The following is a 20,017-nucleotide window of genomic DNA, read 5'->3' on the forward strand; positions in this document are numbered from 1 at the left end:
AGGGGAGAGTCGCAATATGGGTAACATGGTCCCAATAGTTTAGTCAGGTGAGTGGTCTAAAGTTTGGACCCCTTAATGTCAATGTTACTTCTTGCAAATTTTGCTGTAGCTTGAGAATTTTTTAAGACAATTGAAATTTTTTTTGCATATAATTGTAAAATTTCCTGATCCAAATATAATTCCATACAAAAAATATTTTATTTAATAATAAGTAAGAAAATTTCGGCATCAATTTAAAGAATGTAATTTTACATTACAAAATTCGTTGAATAGCTCCTGAGAAATTAGATTTCTTAGGAACTATTCAACTGATTTCGCTCAAATTTTTTACTTTAACATCATTTTAAAGTAAGTAATTTAACATTGTATTTTTACATTACAAATTTTTTTGACTATCATTAAATAAAAAACAATAAGCTAAATGTTATTTTTTGCACGGAATTATCTTTGGCTAAACTAATTTTATAATTGTGTGCAAAAATTTCTAGAGATGCATTCAAAAAAACAAAATTAACATTAAGTAGCTCAAACTAAGGACAGCTCTCGATTAAACTATTGAGACCTATTTCCCAGGTGGCAGCTTATGAGGCCAGAAAACCAAAAAAAAGGTACATTTCTATGTCTTATTTCATAACTTAAAACATAATTTGCACTATTTGAGGTGCCCATCTCAAACCATTGAGACTGAGCCCTAGAACGTGAAGATTCGATTATTAGAGCAAAAGTTATGCAGGTCAGTCCTTTATCTTTTGTGCACTCTACAAGAACAGCTTCTATTATGCACATTGTATCATAAAAAGTAAAGCTAAACTTATTAAGTCATCTGATTACTAGTTTTTACTTTTATCTGGACTATTTTTCATAAAAATTAGAGAAGTGATATTAAAAAGTAACCCTGACATATTTCAACTAATTTGTTCTTAAAAATCAATTTTATATTTCAGAGTAATAGGCCCGATGTCCAACTTAAAAGAATTTTCCAAAGAATTTGACTGCCCTGCCGGATCTAATATGAATCCTCATAAGAAGTGCCAAGTTTGGTAAAATGTTCCAGTGAGATTGAAAATTTAAGAATAATTTATTTGAGGTGTGAGTTTTAGGGTGGTAAAAGAGTGAGCAAAGACTAAAATTGTTTTTACATTTGTACAGTTACTTGTTTGTCTTTTTGTAATAAAATTAAAAAATACCAGTTCATATTCACTTTTTAATTTAGATGAAAGCATAAAACAATAGGAACATTTCATAAAAATACCATTTTTGGTTTTACCAACAAAAAATTTTCAATACAGTAACTATTGCACTAGATTTGGAATGAATTGTCAGATTTTAAAAACTTTCCACTGGTATGTATATAGTTCAAGTCATTCTTTTAACATTAATACTCGAATAGATGGCACACATATTTGTAAAATTTTTAAAAAAAATTACTTCCTAGCATTTATAATTTCAACAAAGTCTGGTTTTAGTGATGCTCCACCAACTAAAAATCCATCAAGGTCTGGTTTCTTAGCTAATTCTTTACAATTTGCAGGTGTGACAGATCCTGTAAACACAAAATTCAACACAATTTATACAGAAAAATATAACATAATCAAAACGATTTATAGGGGTTGACAAAATAATGGTAACATTTCTATGCTTATACATTTTCTACATCTCTCAAGAAATACTCAAAGAATAATTTTATAACTTCAAAAGTAATTAGATCATGCGATTGTTCATACATATCAGATGAAGTTTAGAGGTTTGAGGGATTGACAATAAATTAAACATTTTGAACAACCTATGCTAAAAAATTGAACAATAAGTTTCTAACTTGTAGAAATTATTTTGGTTATTGCATGCAATAATTGCATAAAATTTTGTAAGCTTAGCTTAAATAATGGAGATTTTTAAAAATAACTTTTTTGTCATACATTTATTTGCTATAACTTTAAAAATATTCAATAGTTGAACAAAATTGTGCAAGATATGAGTAATTAAAGTTGTTCTTTTATACTGTGCATACACGGGAAAAATTTTAAAAAATTTCTTCACTTCGTAGAGGCAAAGAGGCATTTGGCAACTAATAAAAAAATTCAATTTGAATATCTTAAAAATTTAAAAAGTTCAAAGCAATTTTCTACGTAGTTTTTGTAAATTTTAAAAGAAACTCAAAATGATAAGGGAGTTTTCTACAAATATTTTTTACATAAGACAAATTAAATAACCAATGATACCAATGATAATACCTTACAATAAAGGTTCATACAGCGAAATATGATTGTATAAGGAAAGAAAATACAAAAAAAATTTTTTACAGGGATTATCCCCAACAATGTCAGTGTCATTTTTTATAAATCTTATTTAATAGTACAAAATAAAATTTGTGGAAAACCTCTTATCATTTTGAGTTACTTTTAAAAAGAACAAAAACTACTCAGAAAATTGCTTGAAACTTTTTAATGTTTTAAGATATTGAAATCGTACTTTTTATTAGTTGGCAAATATGATTTTCTAAAGAATTGCGAAAAAAAATTCTAAATTTTCCCAAGCATGCACAATATAAAAGAGCTACTTTAATTACTCATATCTTGTGCAATTTTAAATTAATTCTTCACAAATTTTATAGCAATAATTGTGTAATTACTTTTAAACTGCTCTAAAAATTTTGTTCGAATATTTTTATAGTTATAACAACAACAAAAAAAAAACTTAAGACAAAATGTTTTATTAAAAATTTCCATACATCCATAAATACTTAAGCAAGGCGTACGAAATTTTGTGCAAGTATTGCATATAATAGCCAAAATAAGTGTTACAAATTTATTGCTACATTTTTTTGCCATAGGGTGTTTAAACACACTAATTTCCTTTGTAATTTACTGTCAGTACCTCAAACCTCTAAAAACTTTAAACTTCATTGAATAAATAGTATAAGAAATCTCATAATCTTGACACTTAAGTTATAAAAAGATTCTTTAAGTATTTCTTGAGAAATACAAAATTCTTTTATCAGTTTCCATTATTTTGTCTATTTATAAATTCATTTTAAATAAAGAAATAAAATATTAACTATATTTTTGCCCTTATTAATCAGTGCTTTTCCATTTTATAGCGTGGGTGGCAAAGTTGTCAGGTGCAGGTAAATTAAACTTTTTTTGAAGTCGAGACTTTTTTTTGTTTAAAAAAAATAATAAAACTGCCGAAGTTATCTATGCCAGCAAAATGGAAAAGTATTAACTAATCTTTTGATAGCTATTCATGGAACACTGTAATTTAAAATGCTAGCATAAATCATTTTTCAAGAGTATCGAGTTTAGTGAAATTTTTTAGCAAAGCATACACTGGAACAGTCAGAAGGCAAAAGTCACAACTAAAGTGAAATTTCATTAAGAGGCTGCAGTACAATTCAAGATTCGTAAATTTGAAAAGCTAAGTTAACAAGTCTATAACTGGAAACCAGTACACTTAATAATGAAATGCCTGATGAGTTTTACTTAAAATATATTTATAAGAAATAATATGCAGCAGATTATTCTACTCTAACTTGTTCAATTATCTATGAAAAAAAATATTAAAGAAGAGAAACAGGAACATTATTTAACAGTAAATAAACCTTCGGGGAAAAAAAGAAAGGTACATACCACCATAAATAATTCTTGTGCTATTTGCTACATCAGCAGATACATTTTGTTTTAGCCACTGCCTTAACTGCTCATGAACTTCTTGAGCCTGTGGAAAGAAAAAAAATTTATCTTTATTGTTTCTAAAAATAAATATATGTATCTTATAATGCTACTTTAACCTTTTCTTATCCGAAAACTTTAATCAAGCTTATTATCATCTATTTTTTAAATATATGAGATCAATAAGAAACAAAATACATAGAAATGTAGAATAGAAGAAAGCAACAGGTAAAAATATATGCGACAATCAAGATGCATGTCAATGAAAAGTTAAGCATAAAACAGTCTAATTCAAACAGCATTTAACCCTCTGAGCATTAGCTCTTGCTTTTTCTAAACTTTTAACTGCAAGCTTTCCAGCAAAAAAGAGAAGGGGGAAAAAAAATTTCCATGCTATTTAATAGGACGAATGGATAACAAGAAATTTCTGTACAATTTTACTCAGGGACTTAACACTTGGATGGTTGAATAAACATAATTTAGCTCTGTTTGAACAAGAATCAAATGAGGATTAATTCTGCATAAGTCAAAAAAAATTTTCAATTAATTTTTTGACTTCTCTTTTCAATTATTTAAAGTCTACCGTTTTTTAGTTTGAAACCTGACCAGAGGCCTTTGCAAAGAAGCTTAGGGAGAAAAAAAATTTGAAATTATTTTGTCACTACAATTCAAATTTCAATAAAGAGTATACAGGGTGTAACGGACGTAATTTGAACGGACGTAAATTAGAAACGGACGTAAATTGAAACAATCAGTAGTTTCCCACTTCACCGAGTGAATTCAACTTGACTCTGAACTCAGAACAAAAGTACCCTTACCCCCTACATCAAAAAAGTGCTAGAAGTAAAATAAAATAAACAAGAATAAAATTATAAATTAAAAAGAAAAACATTTAATAAGGATCTGACTCTATCCGAATTGGAGCACTCGGGTTTCAGTTTCGAGTGTGCGCGCATGCGCAAGTCATAACGTGGGTACGACATGCAGCCCGTGTGAATGATTACGTAGCAAACCCCCCATTTTTCATGAAATGCAGGGGATCCGCCAGATATCACTGAAGGAAAAAAAAATATTCATGACAAAATAGCACTTTTTAAAAACGGCAGCTGAAAAAAGCACCTTTAAAAGCTTTTAAAGACGAAATCTCCCAAAAAGCACCTTTAAGTACTTTTTACAAACGCTACGCACCCTGGTATAATTTATTAAAAGCTACATACAAAAAAGGTTTTAAAAAACTAAGAGTTGTCAAAATATTTTTAGATTTGGGTTAGTTAGTTTCAACTGCTATTCAAACTTAATGAATAATAGGTGGTATTTACAATATCTACGAATACGTGAAAACAGTGTACTTCCCTCAGCGTTTTTGATGGGAAACCTGCCCTGTCTGACCTTTGATATGCCCTTTTTGTAAAAATAAGTCACCATCCCTTAAAAACACTGTAAGCTTTTTATTCATATTGTTTTTCCTTAAAAAAAATTAATTCATTGTTTCAAAAATAATTACCCACTGGTAAAATTATATGTGTTTATATGTTTAATTTTGATTACTATTACAAATGTTTAATTTGTTAGGATTATTCTCAACTAGCAAGATTTTTATGAGTTTCTCTTAATCGGGAGGACAAGAAGGTGATTTAAAAATTGTTGAGGAGTAATATCAGTTTTTACATAATATTACATATTTTAAAAAGCTGGTATATAAACATCAATTAGTTTGAAAACCTTATAATTATAAAATTACTACATTTTATAAATTATAAAATAACTACAGCAAATATAAGACAAGACATAATAAAAATAAACATAGGAAGAACTACCTAATCTACAATTTAAAAAAAATAATTAAAACCTACTTGTTCTGGGGATGCTGTTTTTCCAGTTCCAATGGCCCAGACTGGCTCATAAGCAATAACTACTTTACTCCAATCACTTACTTTGTCTGAAATATAATAAACAATTAGAGCTCATTTAAAACAAAAGTACTAAATCATATCAGGCAACATAAAAAAATTGTTGAATTCACTAAAAATTAAATTTCAACAGTCTAAACTAGGGGTCTCTAACTTTTTTGTGCCTTAGGAGCAAAGCAATAAATTTGAGAAATTATTGGGGCCACATATGTTCCAATATACAGGGTATCTGCTACATTTTAGATTCTCCAATTCATGACTTTTCACGACTAATTTCTAGAATTTTTCAAGACTTATCGAAGTTACTATTTTCTCCGACAAAAACACAACAAGAATTGTAAAAAAGAATTATAATAACATAAATTGAAATGAAATGTATAACCAAAACTGTTATACTCTGCATCTTCTTATTTAAAGATTTTAAATTTAAAAAGAAACAGAGTAAAGAAAGAGTTAAAGCAATAAAATAGCTGAAAAAAATACAAAAGCAAAAAAATTTTTACAGAAGAATTATATTCTAAATATACTTTTCTTGTTCATCCCAAAGGAAAGAATACTCCTGATTTTTCTGCTCTCATTTCAGAATTAAAAAAATTCGCCAATGACTGGCTTGCTTCAGCTAGAATTTTAAATTGATAAAACAAAAAAATAACAAAAATTCTGAAGCCACAGAAGTTTAAAAGATAATTCGCTCTTGAAATGTTTTTTCTTTCTTTTTTTTGAAAGAACACCATAACTTTTAAAGAACATGATAAAAACAATTTATATTTTAATAAAATATGACAGTGAGTGGAGATTTTATTACAAATTTAAAGATTCGGAATACCATGAAATGGGGAGGGGGTATTTTTAAATTCCATTTTAAAAATTAGATTTTTCAGACTTCCATGATTTTCTTTAAAAAAATAGTTAAAATCATGACATTTCATGACAAATTTTGTTCAATACTGAAATTCATGACTTTCCAGGTGCACGGATATCCTTAATATAAGTAAAGAAATCCAACCGTAGAGAAGGATAACAGTTAATTTCAGTAAAAATTGCTACGTTTTTTTTTAGTTTTGTTAAAAATTTAAAGTAAATGTCATTTTTGGACGAGGTCAAGTCAATCACTTTATTACAACTACGTTCATAATCTCTTTAAAGTTTGAAGACTGAAAGAAAATTTGCATGATTGTTAATGCAAAGAAATACTCATGTTATTATTTCCACATGCAGATTTCAATAATGAACACTGATATAAGTTCTTGCTTTACTGACATTTTGTTTCAAAACAGGCTGTATAAGCATATCATAGTGACAACTGCTTAGTCTGAACTTCTGCTCAGAAGCTTTAAAAAAATTATTTATTCTTCGCAAGAAAATAAATTTAAATGGTTACAATATATAAAAATTAACATATTTTGGCATTACAAGTAAATTTATTTCTCCTTTATCATTAAACTAAAGAATGGAAAAATACATAAAACTTTAAAACATTCCACAAAAATAATAAACAATTTTTAAGTGATACAAGCCTCAACAGCATATAATTCAAAATTTTGCACTTGTATTCTTCAGAGCTTACAACTTTTAATAAAATTGAGGCAAGCATATTTTTCGTAATAAGCTTAAGACTTTTCTTGCAAATACAATGCATGGTTACAAAAATAAATAAATAATAATAATTCTACTCATACCTGCAATTGCTTTAGTCTGCTTGAAAACAACTTCTTGAGTTTTACCAGATTCTCTTTCTTCTAGAAGTTCACCAACACAAGCAATAACTTTCAATCCTTCAGCTAACGCATGTGCAGTTTTTTCGGCAATTAACTGAAATTATTACGAGAATTTTTAAGTTTTATGCATGATTAAAATTTATTACAGGATGTTAAACAAAGAGCTTAATAAATGAGGAGTTAATATTACACCAAACCTTGAATTAAAATTTCTAAGCATCAATTACTCTATGTAATTTAGAGAAGCATGTGGACGCAGAAATATACTCTAAATATGCAAGAAATAAAGAAATTAAAGTTTATGAGTATCTACAATTTCATGTATTTTAAAGAAGTATCACTTATTTTGGATTTAAAAGTAAGGTCTAATCAGGCATATAAAAGACAAAACATTACAACTAATTAATAATTGCTAAAATGAAAAGCACAAACTGTGTCTTTTATAATAGAAAATGCAACATCAATACAAGTTGTAACATAAAATATGTATTTAATTATAATTACTCCTCATAATCATTATGATCCATACCAAAATCAAGCACAAGATATCACAAACATTAAACTCCAACTCAAAATTGAAAAACGTTATAAAATCATGTTAGTAATGACTAACTTTTTTAAATACTTGAAAAACTAATAAAATACTAAATAACACAGTTTACTAAATTTTATGTAGAATGTAGAATCATCGAAGTTATCTTTTAACTTTCTACCACTGATTAATATATTTTGCACAAAACTCAAATTTTGAAGGGTCATGTAATTAATACCAAACATAATAATATAGGAATAAAGTATATTATATTGATAATGCACCAATACTAAGCAATTTTAATACTAATACTGTGGAAATAAGTGTCTTACGGTCCTTTGAATGAAATATGTACCGGAGAAAATTACTTGATAATGATAAATGTTGACAATTATGATTTGTCCTGAGCAATAGCATCATGCTAAGTGATGTTAAATACCGTTAATCTCTTTTCAGTTCGGATAAACTTCAAAAACTTTTTTGCTTAATTTAATTAAGTAATGGCACCAGGAATGGCAACTAATATGAATAAAAAAAGAAATTATTTTACCTTTAATTGAAAAACTTAGTGGAAGAACCAGGAAAGTGATATTTTCACAGTGACTACGAAGAACAGGTATTTAGCTAGTTATCAAATAAATACTATGAGAACTTAATAAGACACCTTGTATATTGCTATCATGAAGCCCTTGGTAACTAAATGGTAAAACCCCATAATTATTGTGGACAAAAAAAAACTGTTGCAGGAGTGCTTTTATAACTAATTAATATTTTTTAGTATGCTTTGATTTAATTTATTCCCAGAAATGTGTTTTTTTTTTTTTAACCTTGCTATCAAATTTAAATTCCAAGTATTTTGAAAGCTATTTTAAAAATCTAAGTTATAAAATTAATTTACCTAAAATTTAAACTTGGTTATATTCTAATAAATAAAATTAAACCAAAATTATTTATTATATTATGTTATATATTATATTTAGTATATTATATCAAGCAAAAAAATAAAGAGCTTGTGTTGAAATGACTTTCTGAAATTAAGTAAAAAACTTGTAGCAGCTAATTAACTATTTACACAATTCCCTTTAGTTTCTAAAAAGTAACTTAAACAATTGATAGAATGCATGTATGTATGTTATTATATATACTATGTTAACACTTATGTCAACCCAGACACCAGCATGACATTAGAATTGTTAAATTATACTAAATGTGTGCCTAAAACAGCTCATTATATTCCTAATTAGCTCATTATACTCCATTTATTCCTAAGCTAAATTGAAAATCAATACGCACAATATATAAATTAAAAAGGTTTCTTAAAAACAAAGATTTGTGTTACTGTATGCTTTTACTAGGTAAAAGCATAAAAAGAAAATATAATTATTCTTTAGTTCAGGAAGTTCGAGATCAGTATGTATCAGCTTTAAAATTATGGAAAAAAAGTTAAAGGAAAAAAAGTTAGGTTTATAATAAGAAATTTTTATTACTTAAAAAATATATATTAAATACATAATAGATACAAATTTTAAAAATAGTTTTAAAACTAACACAATGTGCTTTATGATTTTTACTTTATTTAGTTAAAATATAATAAAAGTTAAATTTATATGCATATTTTGCATTAATACTGTTAATAATGTAATAAAAAGAATAGTTGCAAGATTATAAACTAAACAGTTTACCGCATCAGTTTCTCCAAATACATTCCTTCTCTCTGAGTGGCCTAATATAACCCATTCAGATCCAATATCTTTAATCATGGCAGGGCTAAAAAAATATTAAATAAAATTTTAACTATAATGTCATAGGTAAGCAAAGAATAATGAAATACAGCTCTTTATATTTAAATGAAATTTTACTATTGCCAAACAGGACTAAAAGAATATTAGTACTACTTTTGCACTAGAATTAAAAAGTTTACGATATACCACAGTAACATAACATTGCGTGTAGTTTTATAAAATTGCATTTTGTTTATTTTTGACACACCAATGTTTAAAATAATAATTGAGGATAAATATTTGCATATTTTAAAATTTAGTACTAAATAAAAAATATTATGTACATATTTATTTAGACTGTCTTGAACACACACACTGCTGTAATAGTATTATTAAAATGTGGGGGCTCATACCCTTTCCAGTTAAGAAACTAATTATTCGGAAGTAGTAACTTAGAAAAATATTTTACAGTTTATAATTTTATAACTGTTAAAATTTTGCATTCCTTATTAATTTTTTTTTAAAAAACAATTTTTGTTAAAACTCCTTTAGGAATAGATAGAGGAACAAACAAAAGATTATGATTAATCTTATAACCAAAGTATTTATTTCTTTACATAATTTTTATTCTGTAACATTTTTAATAGCTGTTTGGTAAAAAATATCTAATTAAATATCATTGAATCTTAAAAAATATTACACATCAAACACTAAAAAAGGCACACATATACCAGTCTTTAAATTATTTAATTTAGAATGCAAATGCATACCCTCCAACTGCTACGGAATTTCCGTAGTTTCAGAAATCTTCTTTTCAGACGGTAGCAAAATTAATGTCTTAATATTTAAAAAAAATTAATTTTAGCGTAACTTGTCCACTATTACTTATAAAAGTGCAGGCCATATGGCTAGATTCTTAAGTTCTGATAAAAGTTTTATGACAGATCCATTTGCTTTAAAAATTTCTACTTTGGTTCGCTACCACTAGAAAGAATTATTTTCAAAGTCCTCATAAGTTGGAGGGTATTATATTCATTAATTGCATTAATATTCATCAAATGCATTATATTCTCATTATTTTCTCAAAGCGTTGCTGCCTGCAGGGCAGGCATCAAGGCAGCCTGCCCTGCTGCCCTTTGAACCCTATAAATGTGCCCTCTTTGTACAAATAAACTACCATTCCTTAAAAACACTGCCCTCTTATTTATATTCAATTTTGAAAAAAATAATCTGTGTTTACGGATTTAATTCTTATTACTACTATTACAAATATTTACTTTGTTAGGATTATTCTCAACTCATTAGATTTTTTTTAAAGCATATTTTTTTTGAAGGGAAATTATATTTAAAAATCTTAAAGTCAACATTAGTCTAAATTAAGCTTTCTATTTCTGGAACATTGGCATTTCAAGGGTTCTACTTTTAGATTTCAAGTGATTCATTGAGTCATATGTTGTGCATTACATTCAGTTTGCACAATGATACTTATTTAAGTTAATAATGATGTATGAATGGAAAAAAGGGAATGTAAATGTTTAGGATCAACTTCTTTTGACACGAGTCTGCAAGTAGCTGATAATAGTGACAGTATTCTTAGAAAGTAATGTAAGATATGTATTCTTTTGAGTGTTTTTCTTTTGTTGAAATTAAAACTACTAGACAGAAATAGTTTTTCCTTTCTGATTCTTGCGATTTATTTTACTTTCGTGATACTGTTAAGTGGGGCTACTTTGTGCAGCGGTGGCTACTTAGTGCAAATTCAAATTTGGCACTTTTCAAGTGCTGCTATTCAGTATTACGCTTTTTTCACAATAAAAATGTGTGGAATTTGAAGATAGAGGTCTCCTCTATTACTATAAAAAAAATTTCGAATTTTAAAACAATCTCAGAGTGTGTTTTGTCTATCAAATGTCAAAAACTTTCCGAGAACGTCGAAAGTGTGCGTGGAAACTGTAGCTGTGAAATGCAAAGACGTTGATAAAACAATTGTCGTAAATGCAAAATATTTTATTTATATATATTAATAAACAATTATATCATGCTAGCGTTAAAAAATTTTGAAAATGTATAACAAATAAACGGAAAATGAAAAAAAAAATGCACTTTGGGGCTACTTTGTGCAAAAAGTTTCATTAGTTTTTTTTTCGACAGAAAAATGGTCAGACGTTATAAAAAAAATACCTGGAACAAGAAACTACCGCGATTACACTTTAGAAAAGTTGCAACAATCTTTGCAAGCAGTTGCTGGTGGTATGCCGATTGCAGAAGCTTCTCGCAAGTACAAAATCCACAGAAATACTATTGATAATAAAATTTACAAGAAACACGTGAAACATGCTGGTAAACTATTATTTTTCTTCTACAAAGATTTTTCTAATGAATTAATCTAATGATTTAATGCATAAAAATATATTTTCTAGGACATCAGGTGATTTTGACAGAAACTGAAGAGCAAGTTCTGTCATGTTCATTCAAGCATGTTATGTTCAAATTTATCATTATAAATGTTAATGAATATGTAATAATTATTATTTTTGAAATTTCATCCATTTTAATGTTCAAAAATGTATATGGTTTCCTTTTGTTTAAACTCAAATGTTTTGAAATAAACATTCTTTTTAAGAAAAAATTCTTTATAAAAAATGGGTTTTTTAACGCTGAAAATTATTTTCAAACTAATATCTTTACATATGTTGATGTTTTTGTTATTAAAAATGTCAACAATTAACTTTTTTAACAATTTTATATCAATATTTTACTAAAAACATGATTATTAAACTGAATTCATATCGCTGCACAAAGTAGCCCCACTTGGGGGCTACTTTGTGCAAGGTATGTTTTGACTTATTATTTGTACATATCACATAAAAATAATGCCAATATTGATCAAATTCACTCATCTGAGTCCAGTTATGAATATAATATCGATAAATTTTACCAAAGCTTGAATTAACATAGTTTTTTTACAGGTCAAAGTTCAAAAACTGCAAAATCCTGCACAAAGTAGCCCCACATGACGGTACATTTGCTGTCACCAACTGAGAGAGAGAAAAAAGCATTTCTTAATTTATTTGTCTCAAGAAATTTTTCTTGCTCTTAGTAGCACCATGTCTAAGAGATGAATAATGACACAAAAATGGCCTTATTCGAAACATTTTCTGATTTAGATTTGGAAGACTTAGATATATGTCAGTTATAGCCTGATGAACCCAGAAGTTTTAATTGACATGGAAAACATGCAAAATAACTCATCGCCTGTTATTTCATTCTACGTTTGTAGAATAGTTTTTAAAAGTAATATTGGAGGAGATAAAATGGGAAATCAAATCCTAGATTCAAGTGCAAATAAAATAAAATAAAAGTAAACTACCTATGAAAAAAATCGAAAAAGTGAAATTTGATGAGCCAACAAAATTGAAAAACCACAAGAGGAGTATAATTCCATTGAATTATACTTATCGTGATATTCTACATATTTTCCAGAATGCTTTTTAAAATACGCCAAGAGGAGTATAATTCCATTGAATTATGCTCCTCTTGAGGTATTTTTAAAAGCATTCTCGAAAATATGTAGAATATCTCACCAATATATAATTATTTAATGCTTAAAAAAATTCATATTTTTCTCAAAATGTTATTTCATTATTCCTTCGACTTCTAAGAAGAGGGATACCATCTTGTCCCGACTGAAGATACGTACTGGAATGCAGTTGAATCTTGGATGTCACTGTTAAAAAAGCTCCTGCTAAACGACAATGTTTCAAAAAATGGGACATTCTTAAAAACACACATTTATTTTTTCACCTAAATTTTTATTTCACTGCTCTTAGTAGTAGTTAGATGCTCTTTAGTAGTGAATTTATCAAATTTAAAGTTATTTGGTTTACTCTTTTTTACTTCAGTAGGTATTTAAATGGTTAACTTGAAATATTATTACAGTTCAATCACAGATATCTAGAGTTTTCGAAGTAAATGTTTTATAGCACATTACTTATTAATCAAAACAGCAAATTTAGAACTGTAAAAATTGCATATAGATACAACAAAGAAACTGCAGCATACATATTATTATGATACAAACAATAAATTCACAGATAGATGGATCTTTACACTAATTATTTATCCAATGAATTACCTAATTTCACCAGTAAATGCTCCACTTGGAACTTTATAACAGTTTTGAGAAGCAACTTTAACATTGTTAGGCATTTTAGAAACAGCATAAGCCATATAAATACTAGGACATCCCACGACAACCTCTAAATAATAAATATATTCATGTAAATACCAATACAAGCTCCAAACAGACACAAATTTAAACATAACAATACATAAATATAAGATTTACATAATTTTCAATATTAAGTCTTTTTCCACTAAATTAAGATTATTTTCCCAACTTGAAAAGAAAAAACAAGGTTTAAAAAAAAAAAAATCTATTTGAAGAATCTAAATTAAGGTTTTTCATAATTACATTTGATATTACACACCAATAAAAGAAAATGCAAAATTTATGCCCATAAATTAATTCTATTATTTTAAAAAAACTTTTCTGAAGGCATGTATAACAAGAAAATGCAAATTAAGAGCAAATTATAGTCAAGAAAATGCAAATTATAGTCACACAAAAATAGTTCTGGATACCAATTCACAACACAAATCAAACTGTCATCTACTACAGGATAGAATATAGGAATCACAATTCAATGAAATACGTATGATCATTATTAGTTTAATTTATAAAAATATATTTCAAAATGCTAATTTTCGAAACCGGTGAATACTGTTGCATGCAGTTACAAATGATATTTTTAAGTATAACTAAATTAATAAAAACAATTAAGCAATAAGACATTTTAGACACCAATTACGTACTAATAATATGTAAGCAAATGTTTGAGAAACATTTAAACCTTGTTAATATTCTGAAAAATATTGTTACTAATTATCAATGCCATATGTATATGACATTGATAAGAAAATTTAACACAATTATTATGAATAGCCTTCTCATAACAAATTATAATAAAAAAAATACATATTCGTAAGTTATAAAGAAATTAAAAAGCATTTATCAATGATGTAAGACTCCTAGCTAGGGGAATTTACAGAAACACCCTTGAAAAATCCAGTGAGATGGGTATTTGCTGAAAAGAAACAAGGTTCAACTCTTTTGCTGTAATTATTAAAACTCAATTGCTTATAACATAAAAATCGAGTAAAAAAACATGAAAAATATAGGCGATTAAACAGATATGGTTGCTATATTCCCTCCCCAATATTCAATATCGCTAAAATTCTGATGTGATTAATATATGTTAATTTTTACTTACCGGTGTTTGGGTCAAGACCTGATGACATAAATTTGGCGATTCCATCAATACTACTCTTGCTTCCATTCATCTTCCAGTTTCCACCAACGAAAAATTTTCGGTCAGACATGACCTGAAAACATGAAAAAAAATAATTTATAAAACTTACGGAGTAATATTGAAAATCACCTAATTACCAAAACATTAAAATGAAAGAAACAAATTGAATTCTCCTTCTAACGTAATTTAGAAAGTTGAAAACGGAAAAGATTTCTCACTTTTTATTAAATAGCACAGTAAAGGAAAGAAACTTAATTTTCAATACAGTTGACTGTCAAACTTATCGGCCTCGGTCACCCTCAGGAGATTCCAAACACTGACAATTCCGAAACGTGCGAAGGTCAACACAATGACATGTCACCCTCACTTGATGCCACCGGAAAAAGAGAAATTTATATTTTAGCGTGATTGGCTGAATTTCAACACACCTCTGATCCAATAGCCAATAAATATGAATTTGGTAAACCGGCAAATGCGTTTTTTGTTTCTGTTTTTAAATCACAAAAATTTTCTAAAATACTACTAAAATTAAATTAGTAAACAATTTTAAAATTATTCGATAACAATAACGTTAAATAAGGGCTTGTGAAGACTGTGAATTTTCAGCATTGATGGGTTATAAGTTACTAAAGAACCGAAACTATAAAAAGATTTTCGGTTCAAGCGGACGATAATATTCTCGAAACTTAAAAATTGTCTTAATATCTACACACATTTTAAAATAATATAGATAAATGCTAGAAGATTCAGCCCAAAGTTCTTGACTTTCAAACGCTCAAAACGCTTGTAACTTCTTACATATTTTCAGATTGTTTACCTTATTCCTCTCATCTCCCTGACCTACAGTGGCAATAATATAAATTATCCATAGGTAAATAAATATATTAAAAAATTGAAGTGAACATCCTAAAAATTTAACTGCTGTAAGTTTGCTTATGGGATTTGAATTTTATCTTTTAACTTTTTTTTTAATAGTATCACAAAAACAGCCTGTTACAATGCATTTCAGTTCAGTTACATTACATAACATTTCAGTTACAATATATTTTAAGAATTTGCTTTAAAAAAAATTTATAAAAATGTAAAAGCATTGCTCAGCAGATTTTGTAACTAAATTTAGCTAAAAAAAAAATTGCGAGAAAACTTCTAGGTAGGGAAAAAAGAAACGGTTAACTCGTTCTCTTCAAACGAAGAAATTGGCGTTTTGCCAAGGAAGAAAAGGTCATGTAGATAGAAATCCAAAGTCAAGAGCCAAAGATGAAAATTTTAAAATCTCTTTATATTATTTTACTTAATATTGATTCCACCAATTTAAGAATAAAGTAAAAATTAAATCAATGAGTGTTCTATGACCTTTTTTTTCCTGCCAAGAAAAGAAAGGGGGGATACAAATTTTCAGCATTATGGAAATGAATTTCATTAATAAACACCGAAAACATAAAAAAAAGAAGAAAAAATATCATAACAATTATGCAAATAAATAACATTTATATGCATAACCAGTTAAAAAAGAGAGGATAAAAAAAGAATAAGAAATATTCTAAAAAAACAAGGACGTACCAACCAGACAAGACGTAAAAATCTTTTTTAATTCTACTGTTGTTAGTTTTTTCCTTACATCAAGAAAGCCTAAAAGAAAAATAATAATACCTTTGAAATAACAATAACGTACTAGTTATGCTTAAGCTATCATCATTACTAATTACATAAATTAACAAGGTGTATTTTTCCAACTTTTAATCGAAAAATCAATTGTAAAATTATGGCTTTTAAATCAATAAATTATGCTTATAATATAATTGACTGAAAATACATATTAAACAAAAAATATTGACAAGTATCATAAATTTTTATTTATTTACGGCTTGCTTTTAAATATTTCATAAGGATATGATTTGAAAGGCAAATTACTGATTAATTTTTTTCAGAGAAACATGCTTTTTAAAGAAAATGATTAAAAGCAGAATAAAATGGACTGGTGAGAAATTCATTTTTAAAATTTTATGTTGCCTTCGCATCTGTCTATTTCAGAACATTTCAATATCAATCATCTGTGCTGAAATCGGTAATTTTCGCAATCCCTCGTAACAAATCAAGTTTGACTTATTTTATAAATAGAATCAAGTCTCAGTTTGTTTCATTGAATAGTTCGAATATGGAGTCATTAATTAGCCTTCGTATCAGAATGAGACTTACTTGCTCTTCGAACTATTATTAATGAACTGGGATTGACATTGAAATAAATATTTGACGTTTTCTTTACGAAATTTATATCTATATTCCAATCACAATATAGAACCTATTTCATTATGTTTAGTGTCATTAATTCTTTATAAACTTCTGCTTATCAAACATGGAATTCTGTGACAGAGGCATAGAGAACAACGCCCATATTTCGACGTAAATAACCCTCATAAGATTTACCTTGAACTCCGCAAGACGCATTGTTCCATAATGGCACGAAGGTTAACCTTTCAGGTTTCGTTTTTGAGGGATATATCTGCATTTTTCAATCTCCGAATTTACATTAATACATTAATAACGACAAGTAGTAATCACAGTACTTATATGCATTAATTCTTCATATGTTTTGTTTTTAGTTCATGTTAAAAAGGTACGAAGTGCTTATTTTAATACATTAATTAAACTATATTAATCTACTGTATTCGGTTAAAGAAACCTTACATTTGATGGAAATAATGAAATGAATCGGAATGAAATTTCTGTTAAGGTGGGAAATATTTTCCTAGCATGTTAAGATTATAATTCTCCCTTTTTCTCGTGTTAATTTGAAGTTTATAAATTGAACTTCATGTGTGTTCAAACCTTTTGCTAGAATAATGTTATAAACGTAATTGCAACCAAGATAACTTAAAAGAAGTAAAAATAAAAAAATAATTAAAAAAAAAACAGAAAAATAAAAGAAAAGAAAAAGAAGCCTTTCTTCATGTTAAATATAGATGATATTACAAGCAAATTGTTGCTAACTGTTTACAAATAACTTGTTCATGGAAAAAATCCCATATGATTTTTATAGTGGGGGTTTAAAAAAAATTCCATTCTCCTCATTTTAAGGTTTTTCTTACTAGCGTAATTTTTATATTCATGATTTTTTTTTTCGTTATTTAAGATTAAATAAATAAGTATCTCGTATTTATAAAGCAATGCCTTAAAAGTTTGAATAAAAATTTATTGAAAAATATCTGTACAAAAATTCATTGTATGTTATATTAATGTTCATTGTATGTAAATAGATATTGATGTTTGAATAATAATTAATATATAACTTCTTAGATACAAAATGAAGCATAGTCCATACTAATTTCTCCATTATTTTTATATTTTGAACAAAATCAGGGCTGGTAAAGGAATTTTCCCGACCGATGGGGTGAAACGTCTTGAAAGAGGAGCATAAATGAATTTTACAGATACAGTTCAAACATTTCCCCAAAGAGATAACACTTGACGTTTCCGCAAGCACCATCCACAGCCAAAATTTGAAAACAATTTAAATTAAAAACAACTTTTCTTAAAAAATGCGATAAATGCAGTATCTACCATTTGTAGCAGGGGTAAAAAGCAACAAGCTACCGTCTCACTCACCACAACTCATGAGAATCTAAATTTACCACAATCAAGTATTTTTCTTCAGCACTGTTTTTTTTTTCAAGGGCAGCAAAAACTTTTTTACCACACCTAAATTAAGTACCTTGCATTTTTTGTCCATATTAAAATAACACTTAATAAATTTTGAAATACCAATCCTCTCACATGTCGTGCACATCGATTATTGAGCTTGCCTATAACATAATAAACAAAGATGAATTAAATAATAAAGAACGAACAAATAAACTCTTTTCATTGAATGCAATTGTAAACTAGGAAACATCTTTGATATTAACTTTCAAATAGTAAAAAAAAATATCATCTGCAGTTTAATTAATAACAATGACTAATGATAATGGCTCATTTATTTTTCACACATCTCCTCGATTCTAAACGTACTAACTAATAGAACCTTTTAAATGAGTCTTAGGATGAGTCGTAAACGCTACATGTAGGATGCAACTCGTGGACGCTGTTCAAATTTCACTGCCCTAGTAGAAATGGTTTCGGAGTTCTAAGAGATTCGACACAGTGGATCAACAAAAATACTGAGCGACCATGGAAGAAAAAAAAGCTGGAAAAAATTCGAAGAAAGTTGTGCAGTTTAAAATGTAAATTTGGGTAAAGCACCACTCTCAGACATAGAGGACATCGGATACCTGCAGGTGTAAGTAAATCGTGGCATTTGAAGATTCAGAGTCCTATAAAGTTCGACACACACATGTGACGTCGCTTAGAGATATCCATTTATATCTGATTTAAATCACATGTTAGGCATAATCACTTTACTTCTTCTCGAGTTGCAAATAATCAATGAACGATTTTGTTCCGCCTCGTCAAGCATGAAATTAGTTTGTAGATTTATTAAAAAAATATTTTGTAAAAGTGTATCTATGCCTGAAATATCTTAATAAACGTGAATAAATGAATAAAAATATTCACATTCATAGAAATACCTGTCTGCTGTGGAATCGCCCATAGGTCAGTAAAAAGAATGAAGTACTCACTTAAAAGTTTGAAAATTTATTCTAAACAAATAGAATTACGTGAAACAAAGTATAAAATAATAATTACACTAATAAATTTCTTGAAAGTTTAACAAAAAACACAGGAGTGGTATTTCAAAATACAAAACTTTCATTTATTTATTTTTTTGAAATAAAATTACATTGTCCTTTAATTGAAATAAATTATTCAGTTCAAATAACATTTAGTTTTAGTATTTTTTTCCTGCTAATTATTTTTCGAAAAAAAATATACATAATTGCTAAAATATATAATAATGGAAGCAAGCTAGGTAATTTACATTAATCATAAAAGTTTGATAAGCAGGTGTTGCATTTATCAGCAGCTACTAGATAAACATCTAAGTGGAACATGTAGCAAATAAATCTGCATAGATCTTTGTGTCGGTGGGAAAAAGCTGTTCTCTTCTTGTATTCTAATTGTGTTCTGATTCATTTATGCAAATCAATGTAACAATGTATTGT

At 27.6% G+C, this 20,017-nt stretch overlaps 2 protein-coding genes across 5 annotated transcripts in view; one reads left to right on the forward strand and one right to left on the reverse strand.

The window, feature by feature from the left end:
• The window catches only part of LOC107438986 (neprilysin-2), an 83,412-nt gene extending 82,218 nt beyond the window's left edge, over nucleotides 1-1,194 (forward strand). For all 4 annotated transcript variants that reach the window (XM_043045146.3, XM_043045148.3, XM_043045147.3 and 1 more), the window contains one exon: nucleotides 945-1,194. In XM_043045146.3, the coding sequence (XP_042901080.2) occupies nucleotides 945-1,044 (100 nt within the window). In that variant the 3' untranslated portion in view covers nucleotides 1,045-1,194. The remainder of the gene's footprint in view (nucleotides 1-944) is intronic.
• Tpi (triose phosphate isomerase) lies at nucleotides 1,185-15,306 on the reverse strand. The gene is made up of 8 exons (XM_043045150.3): nucleotides 15,140-15,306; nucleotides 14,883-14,994; nucleotides 13,685-13,808; nucleotides 9,511-9,595; nucleotides 7,258-7,390; nucleotides 5,522-5,607; nucleotides 3,627-3,714; nucleotides 1,185-1,543 (listed from the first exon to the last, which is right to left on the reverse strand). The coding sequence occupies exons 2-8, from the start codon at nucleotides 14,989-14,991 to the stop codon at nucleotides 1,425-1,427; spliced, it is 744 nt and encodes a 247-aa protein (XP_042901084.1). The 5' UTR covers nucleotides 14,992-14,994; nucleotides 15,140-15,306; the 3' UTR covers nucleotides 1,185-1,424.
• Nucleotides 15,307-20,017: the final 4,711 nt, after the last annotated feature.

Source organism: Parasteatoda tepidariorum, chromosome 3, assembly GCF_982258835.1.
Source record: "Parasteatoda tepidariorum strain Cologne lab strain chromosome 3, Ptep-v5.0, whole genome shotgun sequence".
NCBI lineage: Eukaryota > Metazoa > Arthropoda > Arachnida > Araneae > Theridiidae > Parasteatoda > Parasteatoda tepidariorum.

Bases quoted from the DNA above. Each gene is read 5' to 3' on its own strand.
- Tpi (XM_043045150.3), bottom strand. From the start codon at position 14,991: ATGTCTGACCGAAAATTTTTCGTTGGTGGAAACTGGAAGATGAATGGA. The intron at 13,809-14,882 runs GTAAGTAAAAAT...TTTATTATTTAG, and splicing joins AGGTCTTGACCCAAACACCG to AGGTTGTCGTGGGATGTCCT. The intron at 5,608-7,257 runs GTATGAGTAGAA...ATTATATTTCAG, and splicing joins GCAGACTAAAGCAATTGCAG to ACAAAGTAAGTGATTGGAGT.